The 20955-nt window shown below is 43.0% G+C and overlaps 1 protein-coding gene across 1 annotated transcript in view; it reads right to left on the reverse strand.

The window, feature by feature from the left end:
* Nucleotides 1-20955, reverse strand: part of ARHGEF38 (Rho guanine nucleotide exchange factor 38) — a gene marked incomplete at its 3' end in the record, with an annotated part of 160928 nt that overhangs the window by 88613 nt on the left and 51360 nt on the right. Inside the window, exon 2 of the mRNA XM_080663968.1 lies at nt 15900-16090. Within this exon, the coding sequence (XP_080520094.1) occupies nt 15900-16090 (191 nt within the window). The remainder of the gene's footprint in view (nt 1-15899; nt 16091-20955) is intronic.

A 20955-nucleotide genomic window follows, 5' to 3' on the forward strand; every position in this document is an offset into this window, starting at 1 on the left:
CGCACGTGTCTTGTGTCCATTGGTGTGCTTACATGCATGCATACAAGTCCTTTGGTTGATCTATTTCCCTCCCTCCCCAACACTCCCCAGCCTTCCCACTGTAATTTGACAGTCTGTTGGGTGCTTTACTGCCTCTGTATCTATCTTTTTGTTCATCATGTTATAATGTTCTTTATTTTCCATAAATGAGTGAGATCATGTGGTATTTTTCTTTCATTGCCTGGCTTATTTCACTTAACATAATGCTCTCCAGGTCCATCCATGCTGCTGCAAACAGTAAGAATTTCATCTTTTTTATAGCAGTGTAGTATTCCATTGTGTAGATGTACCATAGTTTTCTAATCCACTCATCTGCTGATGGGCATTTAGGCTGTTTCCAAATCTTAGCTATGGTGAATTGTGCTGCCTATGAACATAGGGATATATATATATATATATATATATATATATATATATATATCCTTTCTGATTGGTGTTTCTAGTTTCTTGGGATATATTCCTAGAAGTGGGATTACTGGGTCAAATGGGAGCTCCATTTTTAGTTTTTTGAGGAAACTCCATACTGTTCTCCACAGTGGCTGCACCAGTTTGCATTCCCACCAGCAGTGCACGAGGGTTCCTTTTTCTCTGCATACTCGCCAGAACTTGTTGTTTGTTGATTTGTTGATGATAGCCATTCTGACAGGTGTAAGATGGTACCGCATTGTCGTTTTGATTTGCATCTCTTGAATAATTAGTGACTTTGAGCATGTTTTCATGTTTCTCCTGGCCTTCCTTCTGTCTTCTTTCGAAAAGATTCTATTTAGGTCCGTTGCCCATTTTTTTATTGGATCACTTATCTTCCTTTTATTAAGTTGTATAAGTTCCCTGTAGCTGTTGGAGATTAAACCTTTATCAGTGATAACATTTGCAAATATGTTCTCCCATACAGTGGGCTTTCTTGTTATTTTGTTGATGGTTTCTTTTGCTGTGAAAAAGCTTTTTATTTTGATGTAGTCCCATTTGTTTATTTTCTCTTTAGCTTCCATTGCCCTAGGAGCAGTAACAGTGAAGAAATTGCTTTGGCATATGTCTGAGATTTCTCTGCCTGTGGATTCCTCTAGTATTTTTATGGTTTCCTGTCTTATGTTTAAGTCCTGTATCCATTTTGAGTTTATTTTTGTGTATGGTGTAAGTTGGTGGTCTAGTTTCATTTTTTTTTCATGTATCTGTCCAATATTCCCAACACCATTTATTGAAGAGACTGTCTTGACTCCATTGTATGTTCATGCCTCCTTTGTCAAATATTAATTGAGCATAGTGGTTTGGGTCGATATCTGGATTCTCTATTCTATTCCATTTGTCTATATGTCTGTTCTTGTGCCAGTACCAGGCTGTTTTGAGAACAGTGGCTTTGTAATACAGCTTGAAATCTGGTATTGAGATCCCACCTACTTTGTTATTCTTTCTCAGGATTGCTGTGGCTGTTTGGGGTCTTTTTTTATTCCAGATGAATTTTTGGAGAGTTCTTTCTAGGTCTGTGAAATATGCCGTTGGTATTTTAATGGGGAGTGGATTGAATCTATAGATTGCTTTGGGTAGTATGGACATTTTAATGATGTTGATTCTACCAATCCATGAACATGGTATGTTCTTCCATCTGTTTACATCTTCCTCTATCTCTTTTTTCAGTGTCCTGTAGTTTTCCACGTATAGGTCTTTTACCTCCTCGGTTAAGTTTATTCCTAGGTATCTTAATTTTTTTTGGTGCGATGGTAAATGGGATTGCTTTTTTAGTCTCTCTTTCTGTACATTCACTATTGGTGTATAGAAATGCCATAGATTTCTTGGTGTTAATTTCGTATCCTGCTACATTGTCGAATTCATTTATTAAGTCTAATAGTTTTTTGATGGAGTCTTTCGGGTTTTTTATGTACAATATCATGTCATATGCAAATAAGGACAGCTTTACTTCTTCTTTTCCAATTTGGATGCCTTTTATTTCTTCTTCTTGTCTGATCACAATAGCTAGTACTTCCAGCACTATGTTGAACAGGAGTGGTGAGAGTGGGCATCCCTGTCTTGTTCCTGTTCTTAGGGGAAATGGTTTTAGTTTTTGCTTATTGAGTATGATGTTAGCTGTGGGTTTATCATATATGGCTTTTATTATGTTGAGGTATGTTCTTTCTATTCCCACCTTGTTGAGAGTTTTTATCAAGAAAGGATGTTGGATTTTGTCAAATGCTTTTTCTGCATCAATTGATATGACTATGTGATTTTTATCTCTCAATTTGTTTATGTGATGTATCACGTTTATTGATTTGTGGATATTGTACCATCCTTGCATTCCTGGAATAAATCCTACTTGGTCATGGTGTATGATCTTTCTGATGTACTGCTGGATCCGATTTGCCTGAATTTTGTTGAGGATTTTGGCATCTATGTTCATGAGGGTATTGGCCTGTAATTCTCTTTCATTGTGTTGTCTTTATCTGGTTTTGGAATTAGGGTGATGCTGGCTTCATAGAAGGAGCTTGGAAGTGTCCCTTCCTCTTGAATTTTTTGGAATAGTCTGAGGAGGATAGGTTTTAGTTCTTCCTTGAATGTTTGGTAAAACTCTCCTGTGAAGCCGCCTGGCCCCGGGCTTTTGTTTGCTGGAAGCTTTTTGATGACTGCTTCAATTTCTTCCATAGTTATTGGCCTATTGAGATGTTTAGATTCTTCCTGTTTGGGTTTTGGAAGGTTATATTTTTCTAGAAATATGTCCATTTCCTCCAGGTTGTCCAGTTTGTTGGAACAAAGTTGTTCATAGTATTTTTTAACTATCCTTTGTATTTCGGTGGGGTCTGTTGTTATTTCACCTCTTTCATTTCTGATTTTGTTTATTTGGGTCCTCTCTCTTTGCTTCTTGGTGAGCCTGGCTAGAGGTTCATCAATCTTGTTTATCCTTTCAAAGAACCAGCTCTTGGTTTTGTTGATCCTTTGTATTGTTTTTTTGGTCTCAATATCATTTATCTCCGCTCTGATCTTTATTATTTCCTTCCTTCTGCTTACACTGGGTTTTTCTTGTTGCTCTCTTTCTAACTCTTTGAGTTGTAGGGTTAGGTAATTTATGGCCATTGTTTCTTGTTTTTTGCAGTAGGCTTGTAGAGCTATGAAATTCCCTCTCACGACTACTTTCGCTGTGTCCCATAGATTTTGGATTGTTGTGTTTTCATTGTCATTTTTTGCCGTGATGTTTTTTATTTCTTCTTTGATCTTTCTGGTAACCCAGTCATTGTTTAATAATGTATCCTGCTGTTTAGTCTCCATGTGTTTGATTTTTTTTGGATTGTTTTTATTGTAGTTGACTTCCAGTTTTATGCAACTGTGATCTGAGAAGATGCTTGATATCATTTCTATCTTCTTGAATTTGAAGAGACTTTGCCTATGACCCAACATATGGTCTATCTTTGAAAATGACCCATGTGCACTTGAGAAGAATGTATATTTTGTTGCTTTGGGGTGAAATGTTCTGAAGATGTCAATTAATTCCATCTGGTCTAGTGTGTCATTTAGGATTGATGTTTCTTTGCTGATTTTTTGTTTAGAGGATTTGTTCAATGGTGATAGTGGGGTATTAAAGTCCCCTACTATTACTGTATTGCTGTCAATCTCTCCCTTGATATCCTCCAGGAGTTTTTTTATGTATTTAGGTGATCCTGTATTGGGTGCGTATATGTTTACCAGAGTCATTTCTTCTTGTTGGATTGCTCCATTTAGTATTATGAAGTGGCCTTCCTTATCTCTTGTTATGTCCTTCACTTTGAGATCTAATTTGTCAGATAAAAGTATTGCTACTCCAGCTTTTTTTTTCATTTCCATTCACCTGAAAAACCTTTTTCCATCCCTTCACCCTCAGTCTGTGTGCGTCTTTTTTTCTGAGGTGGGTTTCCTGTAGACAGCAAATATATGGGTCGTGTTTTCTTATCCAATCTGTTACTCTATGTCTTTTGATTGGGGCATTTAATCCATTTACATTTAAAGTTATTATTGATAGGTACCTATTTGTCGCCATTTTTATTCTTTACCCCTGTGTTCCTTCTTCACTTCCTATTTCTTTTTTTTACAGCAGACCCTTTAGCATTTCTTGCATTGCTGGTTTGGTGGTAATAAATTCTCTTAGTCCTTTTTTGCCTGTGAAGGTCCTGATTTCACCTTCAATTTTGATTGATAGCCTTGCTGGGTACAATATTCTTGGATTCAGACCCTTCCTTTTTATGACTTTGTATATTTCATTCCATTCCCTTCTGGCCTGATGAGTTTCTGTGGAGAAATCAGTCGCTAGTCTGATGGGGGTTCCTTTGTAGGTAACTTTCTCTCTCTGGCTGCTTTTAAGATTCTTACTTTGTTATTGGTGTTTGACAATTTAATTATAATGTGCCTTGGCGTTGGTCTTTTGAGGTTCATTTTGCTTGGGACTCTGTGAGCTTCTTGGATTTGTGTGGTTTTTTTCTTCCCTATATCAGGGAAGTTTCCTGTCATTATTTCTTCAAACAGGTTTTCTATTCTTTGCTCAGTTTCCTCTCCTTCTGGACCCCTATTATGTGTATGTTGTTTTGTTTCGAGTTGTCCCAAAGTTTCCTTAGGCTCTCCTCCTGCTTTAAAATTTTTTTTTCTAGAAGTTGCTCTACTTGGGTATTTTTTCCTACCTTGGCTTCTAGCTCACTAATGCGGTCCTCTGCTTCTTCTAGTCTACTCTTGATGCTTTCTATTGAGTTCTTTACAGCAGCAATGTCATTTTTCATTTCTTCTTGGTTCTTCTACATTTCCTCTCTTGGTTCTTACACATATTGTCGAATTTGTCTTCCATTCTTTTCAGCCACCTTATGACCATTTCTCTGAATTCTTTCTCTGACAGGTTGCTTGCCTCTATTTCATTTACTTCCTTTTCTGGTGATGCCTGCTTTTCTTTCATATGTGGGCTGTTTCTTTGTCTCCCATGGTCTCTCTTCTCCGGGTGTCTGGTTATGTAGTTCTCTCTCTCCTTTCTGTGGTGGAGCATAGAGCTCCTCTGAATCTGCATGTTTGCACCAATTGGGGACCGGTGTTCTGGGGTTCGCAGCTGTTCGGTGGGTGTTCTAGTTGTAGATTTTCAGGCTTCCGATAACATCCACTTTCCCGCTCAAGATGGCGCGGTCTCCGTGTCCGAGCCGGTCGCTCTGGGAAGGAACCCAGCAGCAGTGGGGGCTGCTCAGTCAGGGGAGCCCCGTCCAGCAGTCCCCCACCATCTCCTGGAGTATAGCTGTCCCTCAACTCACCAACAAACACTCCCCGTGCAACCCTCAGCTGTTCTATCTGCTCCGGGACAAGGCTCAGGACACCTCTGTCTATTCTGCCACCATTTTTTTGCTGAAAAACTAAACATACTCTTGCCCGGCAGCATGGCTCAGTGGTTGAGCATCAACCTTTGAACCAGGAGGTCATGGTTTGATTCCCAGTGGGGGCATGCAGGAGGCAGCTGGTCAATGATTCTCTCTCATCATTAATGTTTCTCTCCCTCCCTCTCCCTTCCTCTCTGAAAGTCAATAAAAATATATTTTAAAAACAAGAACATACTCTTACCATGTGATCCATAAAATGTGCTCCTGGGTTTTTACCCCAATGAACTATGCTAATGTCCACAAAAACCTGCATCTGGCTGTTTATAGCAGCTTTATTCATAATTGCCAAAACTGAGAAGCAACCATGCTGTCCTTCAGTAGGTAAATAGATAAATAAATTGTGGTACATCCAGACAATGGAATATTTTTCAGCACTGAAAGGAAATGAACTATCAATCCATGAAAAAACTCAGAATATCTTATATGCATAATGCTAAGTGAAAGAAGGCAATCTGAGAAGGCTATGATCCCAACTATATGACAATCTAGAAAAGGCAAACTATGGTGACAGTAAAAAGACCAGAGGTTGCCAGGGGTTAGTGGGGAGGGAGGAATGAACAGGTGCAGCACAAAGGATTTTTAGGGTGTGAAACAACCATAACAATGGATACATCCTATATAATAAAAGAGAAACATGCAAATTGACCGTACCTCTGCTATGCCACAAGCCACACCCACCAGCCAATCAGGAGTGAGTATGCAAATTAACCCAACCAAGATGGCGGCTAATTTGCATATCCAGGTGCAGAGTGAAGACTGAAGACAGCGTAGAAGAAAGCCAAGCACTGCAGAAGGGAGTGAAGCTGAGGAGAAGCAAGCAGGGCAGCGGAGAAGGGAGGGAAGCAGGTGGGGCGGCGAAGATAGGAGAGAAGCAGGCAAGGCAGCAGAGATGGCTGCAGGAAGCCCTATTCTTGCAGAAATCTTCCTGCAACAGGCCTCTAGTGTTATGATATAGTTGTCAAAACCCATAGAAGGAACACTACGAAGAGTGAACCTATGGACTTTTGGTGATAGTGATGTGTCAATTTAGGCTTATCATTTGTAACAAACTTAACACTGGTGGGATGTTGATAATGGGGGAGGCTATGCATGTGTGGGGACAAGAAGTATATGGGAAATCTCTGTACCTTGCCCCTCAACTTTATTGTGAACCTAAAAGTACTTAAAAAAATAGTCCTAAAGGAGTAATTGGGTGATAGAAAAAAAAATGAGAGGGAAAAATTACATAGTCGTCTATTAAACAAAATGAATGACTATTAATTCTGACAACAGTAAAAGTCTTTTAGTGAAGCTGACAGCTAGAGAAGACAATTCTGACAAGAGTTTTTCTTTGACACTTTAAAATTCGTGACAGAAGATATTTGATCACCCATGTTTTTCTCTATTTGTTAAGTAGACAAAGTTTTAATAAATAGCTTTGAAAAGCTGGACTTATCTATCTATGTATCTGCCTACAAATGAAAGCTGGGCGTATTTTAATAATGACTAGATGTAATATTTCTGTCTTGATTCTTTTATCTTGTATTTCAGTGAACTTTCATAACTGTAATTCTGTCCTTTGTTCAGGGGGAGTAGCAGAATTTCATTACATATCGTTGTCTGAATTTCTCTTATGGAGAAGTGGGCCTCTGAGAGCTGGGCTGGGAGGGGAGATTCAGACAGAACTGAGAGTAATTCAGGGAGTACATCCACAGAGCAAAACTGAGATCCAGAGCCGAGCCAGCAGTCCAGCTGCTGTGCAGCCATGGGCAGTACCTGCTGGGAGCACAGTTCACACAGTAGGGTGCCAGGGGAGGGACTCTGATGTAGAACCCAGCGTTGAGGTTCAGTACAGACCAGGAAACTGCCAACCAGAAGCCTTAGAAGGGAGGCCAGGAAATGAAAGATGAGAGATTCCCCAAATGTGTGCGGAAGCGACAGGCCCCTTATATAGGAGAGCAGTGGGCTTGCTCTGGTGAGAAGGGTGGCATTTGAAACACAGAAAACTCCAAAGGGATTCACTGGAACACTACTCGGCCATAAGAAAAGGTGAAATACTGCCATTTGTGACAACATGGATGGATCTTGAGAATACCATGCTAAGTGAAAAAAGTCAGAAAAATTCAACCATATGATTTCATTCATATGTGAGACATAAAACTGAAAGCAACAAATGAACAGATAAGAAAAACAAGCAAACAAAAACTCATGGGGGAGTAGTAAATGGTAAAGGGGACCAAATATAGAGTATCTGAAGAAGACTTTGGGTTGTGGGCACACAATGCAATCTACAAATGATGTATCATATGATTGTACACTTGGAACCTATATTTTTATTAACCAACTAGTGGCCCAGTGCACAAAATTCATGCACAGGGGAGGGGGGTGTTCCTCAGCCCGGCCTGCACCCTCTCCAATCTGGGACCCCTCGAAGGATGTCCTACTGCCAGTTTACAGGGATTGGGCCTAAACCAGCAGTCAGACATCCCTCTCACAATCAGGGACTGCTGGCTCCAGCCGCTCACCTGCCTGCCTGCCTGCCTGATTGCCCCTAACCACTCTGCCTGCTGGCCTGCTTGCCCCCAACTGCCTCCCGCCACCAGCCTGCTCGCCCCCAAATGCCCCCCTGCCAGCCTGCTCACCCCCAAATGCCCCCCCTGCCAGCCTGCTCATCCTCAACTGCCCCCCTGCTGGCCTGCTCGCCCCCACCTTCCCTCACCCCCAACTGCCCCCCTGCTGGCATGCTTACTCCAAACTGCCCCCCCTGCTGTCCTGATCACCTCCAACTGACCCCCACTGATGGCCTTCTCACCCCCAACTGGCCCCCCTGCTGGTCTTCTTACTCCCAAAGGCCCCTGCCATCCCATCCTGGCCTGATCACCCCCTGGCAACCCAAGGTCCTAGCCCCTCCTTTTTTCTTTTTCTTTTTTTTTCAGCGCCTCCTTGAGCAGAAGCCAGGGCTGGCTGGAAGCAAGTATCTAGGATTTATCTATCTTCTGTAATTGAAACTTTGTAGCCTTGAGTGGAGGCCAGGGCCAGCCAGGGTGGGTGGGAAGCTTGGCTTCCTCCATCACCAGGGCAACCCAAGCCTCCTTCTTGCTCCAGCTCCATGGCTGGCCGCCATCTTGGTTGGGTTAATTTGCATACTTGCTCCTGATTGGCTGGTGGGTGTGGCTTGTGGGCATAGCAGCATGATGGTTAATTTGCATGTTTCTCTTTTATTAGTGTAGATGTCACCTCAATAAATGCAATTTTAAAAAAAGAAAATACCATTTTTGACTTATGGTTGGTTGAATTTGCAGATGTAAAACCCACGGATATGGAGAGCCAACTGTATGTTTATAGAAAAAAATTCACAGGTAAGTGGGCTGTGACTATCTTTGCATTATATGCAGATTTTCATGGTATTATAATACTTGATCACTGGTTCCATTATTAAAAATGCATTTACATCCCCCTCCCCTCCCCCACCATCTCCTTTTTGAGGTGGTTTGATCTACACTGTGCTGTTGGGCTCAGTGAACCCCCTCACTGTGCTCTGGCACTGGTGAGCCACCCTCAAGCTCTTCAACCCCAGTTGATATGATAGTTTAAGCTACTGCAACTCTACTTGAGTCAGGGCAGGAACAGGAAGCTGAATGCCCCAGGCCTTGTGATCGATCCCATTCTCTCCTCTGCCCCTTTGAGAAAGGGATTTGTTCCCCCTAATTCCCTCTCCTTTATGTTCCCCTAGTCCCAGGCTTGCCTCACACATTCTGTACACTGAGAGAGAAGGTTGGTAGGATGTCAATACAGCATACTATTTGTCACATGTGTCACTCAGAATGGTTGCTAGACATCGTCCCTGACACTAAAGCATCCAACTGCTAACCTAGACTTGCATGATAACACTGGTGAGCACCTTTTTCCATTAGGGGGCTTTGCATTCAGTGAGAGCATTAATACTGTTCTCAAATTTATGGTCTCAATAAATAAAAGAAAATATTTTTCCATTTAAATTCATATTTGTTATTTATGGTTAAAAATGAAACATCTACACTAATAATAGAGAAATATGCAAATTGACTGTACCTCTGTGATACCCACCAGCCAATCGGGAGTGAGTAAGCAAATTAACCCAACAAAGATGGAGGGTTAATTTGCATACACAGGCGCAAAGCAGCTGGGGGCGGGGCGGCTGCTTGCACCCGCGCCAAGCATCCGCTCTGAGTCTGTAGGCCTGCATGTAGGCCCGGAGAGGCCGGGGTCCTGGAAGAACCCCCGGCCACTCTGGGCCTACGCACGCAGGCGTGGAGTGGCCGGGGGTGGGGCAGGCAGGAACATCCCTGGGACCCAGGGGCTCTGAGCCAGCGCATGTGCAAGCGGCCGGGGGTGGGGCAGGAACATCTCCTGCAGCGAGCAAGCAGAAGCAGACGGCTGGGAGCAGACAGCAGGGCCCTGCTTGCCCCGGGCCGTGGCAGCAAGGGGCAAGCAGTCCCCCACAGGGTCCCCACAGAGAGCAGACATCAGGGCCTGTGGTGGCATCAAGCAGGCAGGTCCGCAGAGAGCAGAGAACCACGGGGAGCAGGCCTAAGCTGTCAGTAGGACATCCCCTGAGGGCTCCCAGATTGGAGAGGGTGCAGGTCAGGCTGAGGGACCCCCCCCCCATACACGAATTTCGTGCACTGGGCCTCTAGTAAAGAATATATTATTATGAAAACTCTTTTCTCTGAAGAATATATTTACACTAGAGGCCCAATGCACGAAATTCATGCATGGGGGTGTGTGTCCCTTAGCCCAGCCTGCACCCTCTCCAATCTTGGACCCCTCGAGGGATGTCCGACTGCTGGAAACCGATCATTGTCTCACTAATTAGAAAGGTGTGGACAAGGAACCTTGGAAGGCTGGTCAACCTTGAAGCTCTGAAAGGTCAGAGCCAACCACTCCCTATCTAATTGAGACAATGGTAATTGAGGCAACTTCCCCATCTTGTAATCACGTAAATCCTTACTGATATGATAATCCGCTTATTACCTGCTTAAGGGCTATGGGTGTTTCCCAAAGCTGCTTAAGGGTAATGGGTGTATCCCATAGCCTCAATAAAAGGGATGGCAAGGCCAAAGCAAAGGGTAGTCCTCCCACTAGAGGTGGGCTCCCGCCTGGCCCCCCATTTTCCCAAATTAATAGTTTTCCAAGTCTCTTTTCATTTGTGTGCGGCCTTCTCCAGAACCCGAACCCTGAACCGGAACCCTGAACCACACAGGACGTGAAAGGGGTTCCCACATCCGACTGCCCGTTTAGGCCCAATCCCAATGTTTGGCAATCAGACATCCCTCACACAATCCAGAACTGCTGGCTCCAAACTGCTCGCCTGCCTGCCTGATTGCGCCTAACTGCTTCTGCCTGCCAGCCTGATCACCCCGTAACCACTCCCCTGCCAGCCTGATCGACGTCTAACTGCTCCCCTGCCGGCCCTATTGCTCCTAACTGCCCTCCCCTGCAGGCCTGATCGCCAACAACTGCCCTCCCCTGCTGGCTATCTTGTGTCCACATGGGGGCAACCATCTTTGAGCATATGGGGGAGGCCATCTTGTGTGTTGAAGTGACAGTCAAATTGCATATTACTCTTTTATTAGACAGGATGATTCCAATTTCACAAAATATTTGGGTATGTGTGTATTTGTCTAAACAATAAACCAGAATATTTACAGTACTTTTTTTCTCAGTGGTAGAGCTAGTGATTATTTCCTTCTATGTATTTTTCTAATAAAAATTATTGACAAAATTGTTTTATACTGTATCTAAATTTTAACCAAAAATTCCTATTGAGCTCTTGCCAGTACAAAGTCACAGATTATTTTTGCCTTTTTTATCAGAAAATAAAAATGTCAAATATATTGCACAGATCAAACTTGAGAAAATCCAAAATAACTACATATAATTTTATATCGTATATAATAAAAGCCTAATATGCTAAGTGTCTGGTCGTCCGGTCGTCCGTTCAACCAATAAAAGCGTAATATGCTAATGATACGCTAAGGCCACTCAACTGCTCGCTATGATGTGCACTGACCACCAGGGGGCAGACAGTCGACCAGTTGACCAGTTGCTATGATATGCACTGACCACCAGGGGGTAGACACTCTGACCAGTAGGTTAGCTTGCTGTTGAGGTCTGGCCAATCGGGACCCAGCGAGATGGGCCGGACATGCCCTGGAGCCCTCCCACGGTCCCTCCCCAGCTGGCCCACCTCCCGCATCCCTCCCTAGCCCTGATTGTGCACCGGTGGGGTCCCTTGGCCTGGCCTGCACCCTCTCGCAATCCAGAACTCCTCAGGGGATGTTGGAGAGGTGGTTTCAGCCCAATCCTGCTCAACACAGGAGCTGCCCCATGGTGGTCAGTTCGCTCCCACAGGGGGAGCGCCGCTCAGCCAGAAGCTCACGGCTGGTGAGAACAGTGGTGGTGGCCTCTCCCGCCTCTGCGGCAGCTGGACATCCCCCAAGGGCTCCTGTACTGCAAGAGGGTGCAGGCTGGGCTGAGGGACACCCCCAGTGCACAAATTTTGTGCACCAGGCCTCTAGTAAATAAATAAAAATCTACCAGATGTGCATCCAAACATATATGCTTATACATAGAATACACTAGGACGGGTGAAAAGAAGCTGGTAATGGTGTCTGTCTCTGGAGAAGGAAATTGGGCAGCTATAAAACCCTATCACCTCCTTGAAATATTTGGTATTTCAGTGCTATGTGAATTTTAGAAATTAAAAAAAAAATTAAAGAAAGAAAAAAACCCACATGTATTTAAATTCTAATTCCTCTAACTATTTTTTTCCCCAATCAGCTTTTGGTCCTTTCCTTACACATAAAACCCCTTTCCATTGTTAGATTGATATGATTTTTGTTTATTTTGACTTACTGCCAAAAAGGTAGTCTCTCTTATTGTCCTGTTTGGATAACAAATAATGAGAACCTGTTTTCCCACTAAATGTTTCAACACTGACTGTTGTGGAAAACTTTTGCCTTCTTTGCAAAATGTCTCACAATGCTGCCATTATAGATGTTGTAACTGCTGAGCTTGGCCCTGCTTTCAGTTAAGTGAAGGTTTGTTTATAGAAAACCTTGAATTAAGATTAGGGTTTGTCACAGAACAGTTATCAGTCAAGCATTGGGTCTAGAAATTTATTTGTACACTGATCCCTTCATGCAGGTTCACTCAGATAAGCTCTGTGCTTTTCTCAGTTTTCAGCTTCCTTCTTCTAATTTTCACCTGCATAAATGGATTTGTTTCTTCTGGGAGTGAAAAGACATGGAGGCAACACAATGGAGGGGACAGTCTTCTCAACAACAGAAAGGACATGCACAGAGAAAAGGCACAGATCAGATGACTTCCAACATCTCTCCCAGCCTAACCTATGCATGTAAACTCTGCTTATGTTGTCTCAGGTTTAGCTAAGTATGGTTTGCAGATTATCCCCATGGTTACATGACAACTGTATGTGTTAATTTATACATGTTGACACTAACTGATGACAGGTGGCTGATGTGCAAAGGCCATGGTATTTAAACAGTTAGGAGGGAAGTGAGGACATGAAGGAGCTAATGAACATTTTAAAGTTGGTCAAGTTCATGATCTGGTGGCATCAATTAACTACCTCAGCACTCGTATAAATGTTTATAATAGTCATGTGAGTTCCTGAGCACTTATTTACTTAATCAAAGGTTAAGAGCATTAAGAAGTGGGGGAGGGGGGGGAGTGGATATGAGGTGAGAATTCTGAAAAACCTTAAAATAATTGCTATTACAACATTAGTGGATGGGAGCAAATAGACTACTAGACTGAAACTAATTCTGCAATGAGGAAGAGAGTATTAGAAGAAAGCCAAGCAGAGAGAAGTGTCAGATATGACAAATCAACAAGCTATAGACAATCTTAATAGAATAACAAAGGAAACATGAGTTAGAATTCTGAGAACTATAATTCAAAGCACTAAGAGCAAAAGTTAAACATGTTAAATAAATAAACTACAGGTTATCAAAATGGTAACATTTTATTTTACATGGTCCGAAACGCCAATTCTGAGGATTGCTTATGAGTTACATAGGAAGCAAAAAAATAAGAATAACAACAAAAACAAAAATTAGAGACCATCTATAAGAGTACAGCCCAGGCCGAAACCGGTTTGGCTCAGTGGATAGAGTGTCGGCCTGCGGACTGAAGGGTCCCGGGTTCGATTCCAGTCAAGGGCATGTACCTTGGTTGCGGGCACATCCCCAGTGGGAGTGTGCAGGAGGCAGCTGATTGATGTTTCTCTCTCATCGATGTTTCTAGCTCTCTATCCCTCTCCCTTCCTCTCTGTAAAATATCAATATAATATATTAAAAAAAAAAGAGTACAGCCCAACAATGGCATTTATATTGATGGGGCCAGTTTAACTCACCTGTGTAGTAGGTGGTTTAAAACTGAAAACATTCTTATACTGAATAAACTTATTCAATTTGATACAAAAAAAGATTATGAATCAAAAGAAATATTTTTCTTATATATTTAGTCTTTTTTTTATACTGATCATTGATTCATCACAGAGATAAATTTTTGGTAAAATGTGCTTACTTTGAAACAAACATGTCTTAGTCACATATGCTTTTATACATATTAAATATTTTATATTCAAGTTAAAAGAGAAAGAAATAAAGGGAAAATACAGACAAGTCTTTATGTTTGTGTTGTTATGATAGCAGATTAATGAAGATGAAAAAGACCCAATAGGGAGGGTAAAGTCCTTAGGCAGAAGAGCAAGGACACTGCAGGAATGAAATCCTTGAGTAAGCCCGAGGGGATAGAGGTTATCCTTAATGAGGAGCAGGAACCATTAGCCAAGTTATACGGGTAGAGATTCAGGTAGGTTGGTAGATTTGGTGCTGAGGGTGTGTGCATTTTCTGATTGTGTCTATTTTCTCAATGAAATGATGGGAAAGGACGTTAGCTGAGAGTTAGGAGATAAGAGAGAGTGTGGTATGAGGAGAAAGAAGAAGATGTGAAAGAAGCCTTTCAGAGACGTACCGGAGGCCTCACTTGAAGATAAGAGATTGGTTCACACGTATGGTAATAGTGTGAAGTAGGCAGGAAAAATGACCTTCATGAAGTGTTTTTCAGACATGTAAATGCAAAGAGAAAGACAAAAGGGAACTGAGTTCATCTGCCCGGAGTCATTATAATGAAGGACTCATGCAAACTAAACCATGTGTGAGCTTGATGGGCAGTGAAAAGGAAGGTGGTGGTCAGATCAATAGCTTGGAGGTCCTGGTGGCATCAAAACATTTTCAGAGACAGTGTTCCAGTGGGAGTGGGCTGTGATCGAGGATGTGAGGGCTGGAAAACAGTAAGCCTGAAATTCAAAGATGAAGTTATTGGTAATGGCAGTTCGAGGGTATAGAGGGAGATAGGTTTGAGAGGCTTGGAGGCTAGGTGGACCAGTTGCCTGAATATTAAAATCAACTAACATTTATGTCTGAATTATGGGGGGGGGGGGGAGAAGAGCAAAGGGGAGGAGAGGTGAGGGGAGGGGAGGGAGAGAAGGGGCGGGGAGAGAAGAGGAGAGGAGAGGAGAGGAGAGGAGAGGAGAGGAGAGAAGAGGAGAGGGGAGGGGAGGGAAGGGGAGGGGAGGGGAGGGGAGGGGAGGAGAGGAGAGGAGAGGAGAGGGGAGGAGAGGAGAGGAGGGAACAGGGGGCTAGGTTCTGAATTTTTCACGAATAGAAGTGACTGGTGGGAGGGTAGATAGTGTCTGTAGAGTCTGATGCCACGTACATTTAAAATTAATTTTTTAAGAGATATATAAATGAAAACATTGTTGATAAGCATTAATATCTGCCAGAATAGAGGTTACATCACATGCAGCTAGTTTATATTAAATAAATGACAACACACCAAAAATTATTTGATATACTTAGCAATGGAACTAGAGAGCAAATTTTTATCATGACTTTGAATGTTATTCCTACTCTTACAGAATCAGTAAGAAATTTCCAGCCATAGCCAGTTTGGCTCAATGGATAGAGCGTCAGCCTGCAGACCCAAGGGTCCGGGTTTGATTCCGGTCAAGGGCAAGCAGGTACAGAGGTTGCAGGATTCTCCCCAGCCAGGCCCTGGTCAGGGCCATGCAGGAGGCAGCCAATCCATGTGTTTCTCTCACATCCATGTTTCTCTCTGTCTTTCCCCCTCTTTTCCACTCTCTCTAAAAATCAATAGAAAAATATCCCTGGGTGAGGGAGGAAGGAAGGAAGGAAGGAAGGAAGGAAGGAAGGAAGGAAGGAAGGAAGGAAGGAAGGAAGAAATTTCTAGATTCAGGTGTCCCTCTGCTGACACAAGAAGTGAGTCTGATGATACTGTCTGCCAACCCAAACCTGGGGACCCAGGGAAAAAGGCCTGTCACCCCACCCTCGCTGCGGCAGAAGCTACCACTGATAAACGTGGTGCTTTGATTTCCTGGAGCTAGTGATCCTATTTAGGATGGGCGGTGGGGTTCAAAGATGCATTTACCTGTTTATTTCTCAAGGGCTGAACCACTTCCTTAATGCACAGCTCTAGGTCCTTGAGATAGTCCCTTTCCGTCTGTACCAGCTCCTCGATGATTTTGGAGCGCCTCGCCATCATTCTCCGCGTCTGATGCTCCTCCTCCTCCTCCTGAGTCAGGGGCTCCACCGCACACCCGGCCTGTGGAGTCATCTTTTCTGTTCAGTAGAAACATGGACATGTGAGGCATTCTGCAGGGGTTTCTTGCTCCTTCACTACAAACAGGCCACTGCAGGGATACTGTTAGCAAGGAAAAATGCTTAGGGTGTCATCACCGTGTGTTCTTAGAAAGTGATGATGTGTGCTGGTTCCCCCTAAAGTCAGAATCCTAGGAAAATGTGAGCATGAAGGAATGCGAGAATGGACTCCTTTTGACAAAGTAGTTAAATGATATTCAACTGCCATGGTTTGTCTTTAAAATAATCTCATTGCTACTATTTATGGTATAAACTGGTTTTCAGGCTAGAGCCAAAATGTATAAAAACAGAGTTCAAAGCTGCTTCTGGACACATCTGCTTTATTTAAAATTTATTTTTAATTATTGTTGGCATGTAATATTGTATTAGCTTCAGGTGCACTGATAACACAGTGATTAGATGTAAATATACCTTGCAAAGTGATTGTCACAATAAGTCAAGTAAGAAAGTTACAATACAGTTATTACGATATTATTAACTATAGTAGAGGATGGATGCACGGAATGTGCAAGGGTAGGCCTTCACAGCCCTGGCTGCCAGTGCCCTTGAGGCCCCAGCTGCCTCACGGCCCTGGCTGCCTTGTGGTCCCAGCTGCTTCGCAGCCTCACCCCCCTGCCCACACCTGCCTTGGCCTGGCGCTGCCCGCATCCGCTGCCACACACCCCTGGTTTCCCCAGTTCCGCGGAGCCCCTTCGATTGATCGCCCTGCAGAGGGTGGCCTGGGCCTCTCTCTTTGGGGCGATCGTGGAGCCCCACCCCCCACCCCGATTGATCACCCCATTGGCAGGTGGCCTGGGCCTCCTCTACGGGGCGATCTTGGGGCAATGGTGTGCCCTCCAACCAATTGCATTGCACCCACCTTTGCTGGCCTGGCACCAGTATGTGTCATAGCGTGGTCATCCAAAGGTCACCCAAACGTTCCTTCTGCTGTTCCTTGTTCAGTCGATTTGCATATTATGCTTTTATTATTATAGATTCCCTACGTTGTACATTACATCTGTGACTTATTGTATAACTAGAGGCCCGGTGCATGAAATTCGTGCACGGGTGTGTGTGTCCCTCAGCCCAGCTTGCACCCTCTCCAATCTGGGATCCCTCGAGGGATGTCCGACGGCCTGTTAAGGCCCGATCGCGGTAGGATCGGGCCTAAACAGGCAGTCGGACATCCCTCTCACAATCCAGGACTGCTGGCTCCCAACTGCTCGCCTGCCTGCCTTCCTGATTGCCCCTAACCACTCCCCTGCCAGCCTGATTGATGCCTAACTGCTCCCTGACAGCCTGTTTGCCCCTAACTGCCCTCCCCTGCAGGCCTGGTCATCCCTAACTTTTCTCCTCTGCTGGCCTGGTCACCCATAACTGCCCTTCCCTGCAGGCTTGATCGCCCCCAATTGCCCTCCCTTGCAGGCCTGGTCCCTCCCAACTACCCTCCCCTGCTGGCCTGATCGCCCACAACTGCCCTCCCTTGCAGGCCTGATCCCTCCCAACTGCCCTCCCCTGCTGGCCATCTTGTGGTGGCAATCTTGTGTCCACATGGGGGCAGGATCTTTGACCACATGGGGGCAGCCATCTTGTGTGTTGGAGTGATGGTCAATCTGCATATTACTCTTTTATTAGATAGGATAGAGGCCTGATGCACTGGTGGGGGCCAGCTTGTTTGCCCTGAAGCGTGTCCCAGATCAGGGTGGGGTTCCCTGGGGATGTGGGGCAGCCCGGGCGAGGGTCCTGTGGTAGTTTGCAGGCCGGCCATGCCCCCCGGTGACCCAAGCAGAGGCCCTGATATCTGGGATTTATTTATCTTCTACGATTGAAACTTTGTAGCCTGGAGCGAAGCCAAACCTCCTGCTCGCTCCATGGTGGCAGCCATTTTTGTTGTGATTTATTTATCTTTTATAATTGAAACTTTGTAGCCTTAAGCGGAGGCCAAGGCAAGCCAGGGCTGCGGGAGCTTGGCTTCCTCTGTCGCCAGGGGCAACTCAAGCCTCCTGCTCTCTCCAGCTCCGTGGCTGCCGCCATTTTGTTGGAATTTATTTATCTTCTGTAATTGAAACTTTGTAGCCTTGAGTGGAGGCCTGGGCCTTCCAGGGTGTGTGGAAAGCTTGGCTTCCTCCATTGCCAGGGAAACCCAAGCCTCCTGCTCACTCCATGGCTGCAGCCATCTTGGGTGGGTTAATTTACATACTCGCTCCTTATTGGCTGGTGGGCATGGCTTGTGGGCGTAGCGGAGTGATGGTTAATTTGCATATTACTTTTTTATTAGACAGGATGGCAGTCTCAAGCCTCTTCACCTTTTGCCATCTCCAAACCCCTCCCATTTCTAACCTGCTAAACCATCAGTTTTTTTCTTTGTATCTGAGTTTTTTTTTGTTTATTTTTTTAGATTCCATGTATAAGTGAAATTATACAGTATTTGTCTTTCTCTGCCTGATTTATTTCACTTAGCATAATACCTCCTAGTCCATCCATATTGACACAAATGGCAATATTTCATTCTTTTTTATGGCTGAGTAACAGTTTGTTATATATAGTATCATTTTTATCCATTCATCTGTCAATGGACAGCTAGATTCTTTCCATAGCTTGGCTATTGTAAATAATGCTGCAATATATTTAGGAATGCTATATCTTTTCAAATTAGTATTTTCTATTTCTTTGAATAAATTCCCAGAAGTAGGATTGCTGGATTATATGGTAGTTCTATTTTTAATTTTTTGAGGAACCAATGAACCTACATACTGTTTTCCATAGTGGTTGCACCAGTTTACAATCCCACCAACAGTGCACCAGGGTTCTCTTTTCTCCACATCCTCACCAACATTTATTCTTTGGGGTTTTCTTGTGGTTTTTTTTGTTGTTGTTGTTGTTTGTTTTTTTTATATATAATAGCAATTCTGACAGGTGTAAAGTCATATCTCCTTGTGGTTTTAATTTGTATTTTTCTGATGATTAATGATGTTGAGCATCTTTTCACATGTCTGTTGACCAGCTGTATGTCTTCTTTGGAGAAATGTCTAGTCAGGTCCTCTGCCCATTGTTTAAAGAGATTGTTTGAATTCTTTGATATTGAGTTGTATTTTGGATTTTAACCCATTATCAGATATATCATTTGCAAATATCTTCTGCCATTCAATAGGTTGTTTTGTCATTTTGTTGACAGTTTCTCTCATGGTACCAAAGCTTTTTAGTTGAATATAGTCTCATTTGTTTATTTTTGCTTTTATTGCCTTTTGCCCTAAGAAACATATCCAAAAAAATATTGGAAGACCAATATCAAAGAGTTTACTGCTTATGTTTTCTTCTAGAAGTTTTATGGTTTTAGGTCTTATATTTCTTTAATCCATTTTGAGTTGTTTTTTTGTTATTTGTATATGGTATAAGAAAATGGTCTGGTTTCTTTTCTTTTCTTTTTTTTTTTTGCATGTATCTTGGATGCATTTGCTTTTAAATTAAGAGAGAATTTTTAACTGCTAAGTGGGACACCTTCCACGTTTGTTTGTTGCTATTATTAAAACGAATTGCTGCCAAATATGAATGGATAATATATAAACTTTACTAAAATGGAAAGCAATTGCACATGAGTGGGATTTTTCTTTCAATTCACAATCAGAATCCATGAGAAGTGAGAGAGTAGTGGATTAAATAAATATCAGCTAAGATTTTTTTGTATGGCTTATCTTCAATATGATATTATCTCAAAATTCTTGAACTGCAAAACAGAACATTTTAATTAAAAAATGACTGAAGAGCTATTGCAATAGATGGGCAGCCTCACATATACCCAAGGTTTTATATGAACTACAATGTAAGAAAGCAAAACATTTTCAAGGATGAGCTCTACACAGTAACATAAAATTTTGGAAGCCACAAACTAGATTACAAATGAAATCAGAGCAGGGATAGAGAGCAGGGCAGTGTTGTGTGTGTGTGTGAGTGTGTGTGTGTGTGTGTGTGTGTGTGTGTGTGTAAATGAATTTGTTTCAAGCTCGAGGTCATCACAAACTTAATTTTTATCTTAGTCTCTGCAGTTGCAGAAGTAATTTCATTTCTTTTCAAGCTAATGCAATTTTAGTAACTGATATGTTACTGTCTTTGATGCTGACACCACTTCCTGAGAATGTAGAGCTTTGCAAAAGGCTTCATACAGTCTCCGGATGGAAGAACAAAAGTGCACAGGTCACAATGTATGGAAAGAGAGGATATTGTCTTGGATGACTGCAGAAATGAAGCTGAGGAAACTGGAGAAAATTTATAGTAGAGGAGTTAATAGTTCCATGTAAAAGGACTGTCCCAAGATGTGAAGAGGCACTCCAAAAGTCGCAAGTATACCTCTCTTTCTGGCCCACTAATTTCAGGTGTTCTGGCAGTAGCTCCATAATCAAGCATCTGTGGGGAATGGTGTGAAGGTAATTCCGGTGATCATTGGCAGGTGCACTAGTTGATCTTTGGCCAATCCTGACTTTCAGATAAATACGCTTCTGGACCATTTGCCTGGTAGCTATCTTTCCTTCATCAGGAAAGAAAATGGATTTGACAGATGCTATCTGAGTTTTACAAGACTTGGGCAATTCAGTGCCAGAGGAATAATCCACCTGAACTCTAGAAGAAGAGAGAATCTATACAAAGAGAGAAAATGAATGCATGAGGAGTTCTGCAGACTGTGTATCTTATTTTATGTTATGAGCATTTTTTGATGCTTGCTAATTTATAGTATTTTTTATTGGAGAGTAGAAGAAGCCTGCCTCTCAGCACCCCAAATTTGAAAGAAAAAGTTATAGTCAGGTGTCATTACTTTTAATTATTTTGAATATAACAGAGGAAGTCAGGTCACT

The sequence above is a fragment of the Plecotus auritus genome (assembly GCF_963455305.1).
Source record: "Plecotus auritus genome assembly, chromosome: 1".
Classification (NCBI taxonomy): Eukaryota; Metazoa; Chordata; class Mammalia; order Chiroptera; family Vespertilionidae; genus Plecotus; species Plecotus auritus.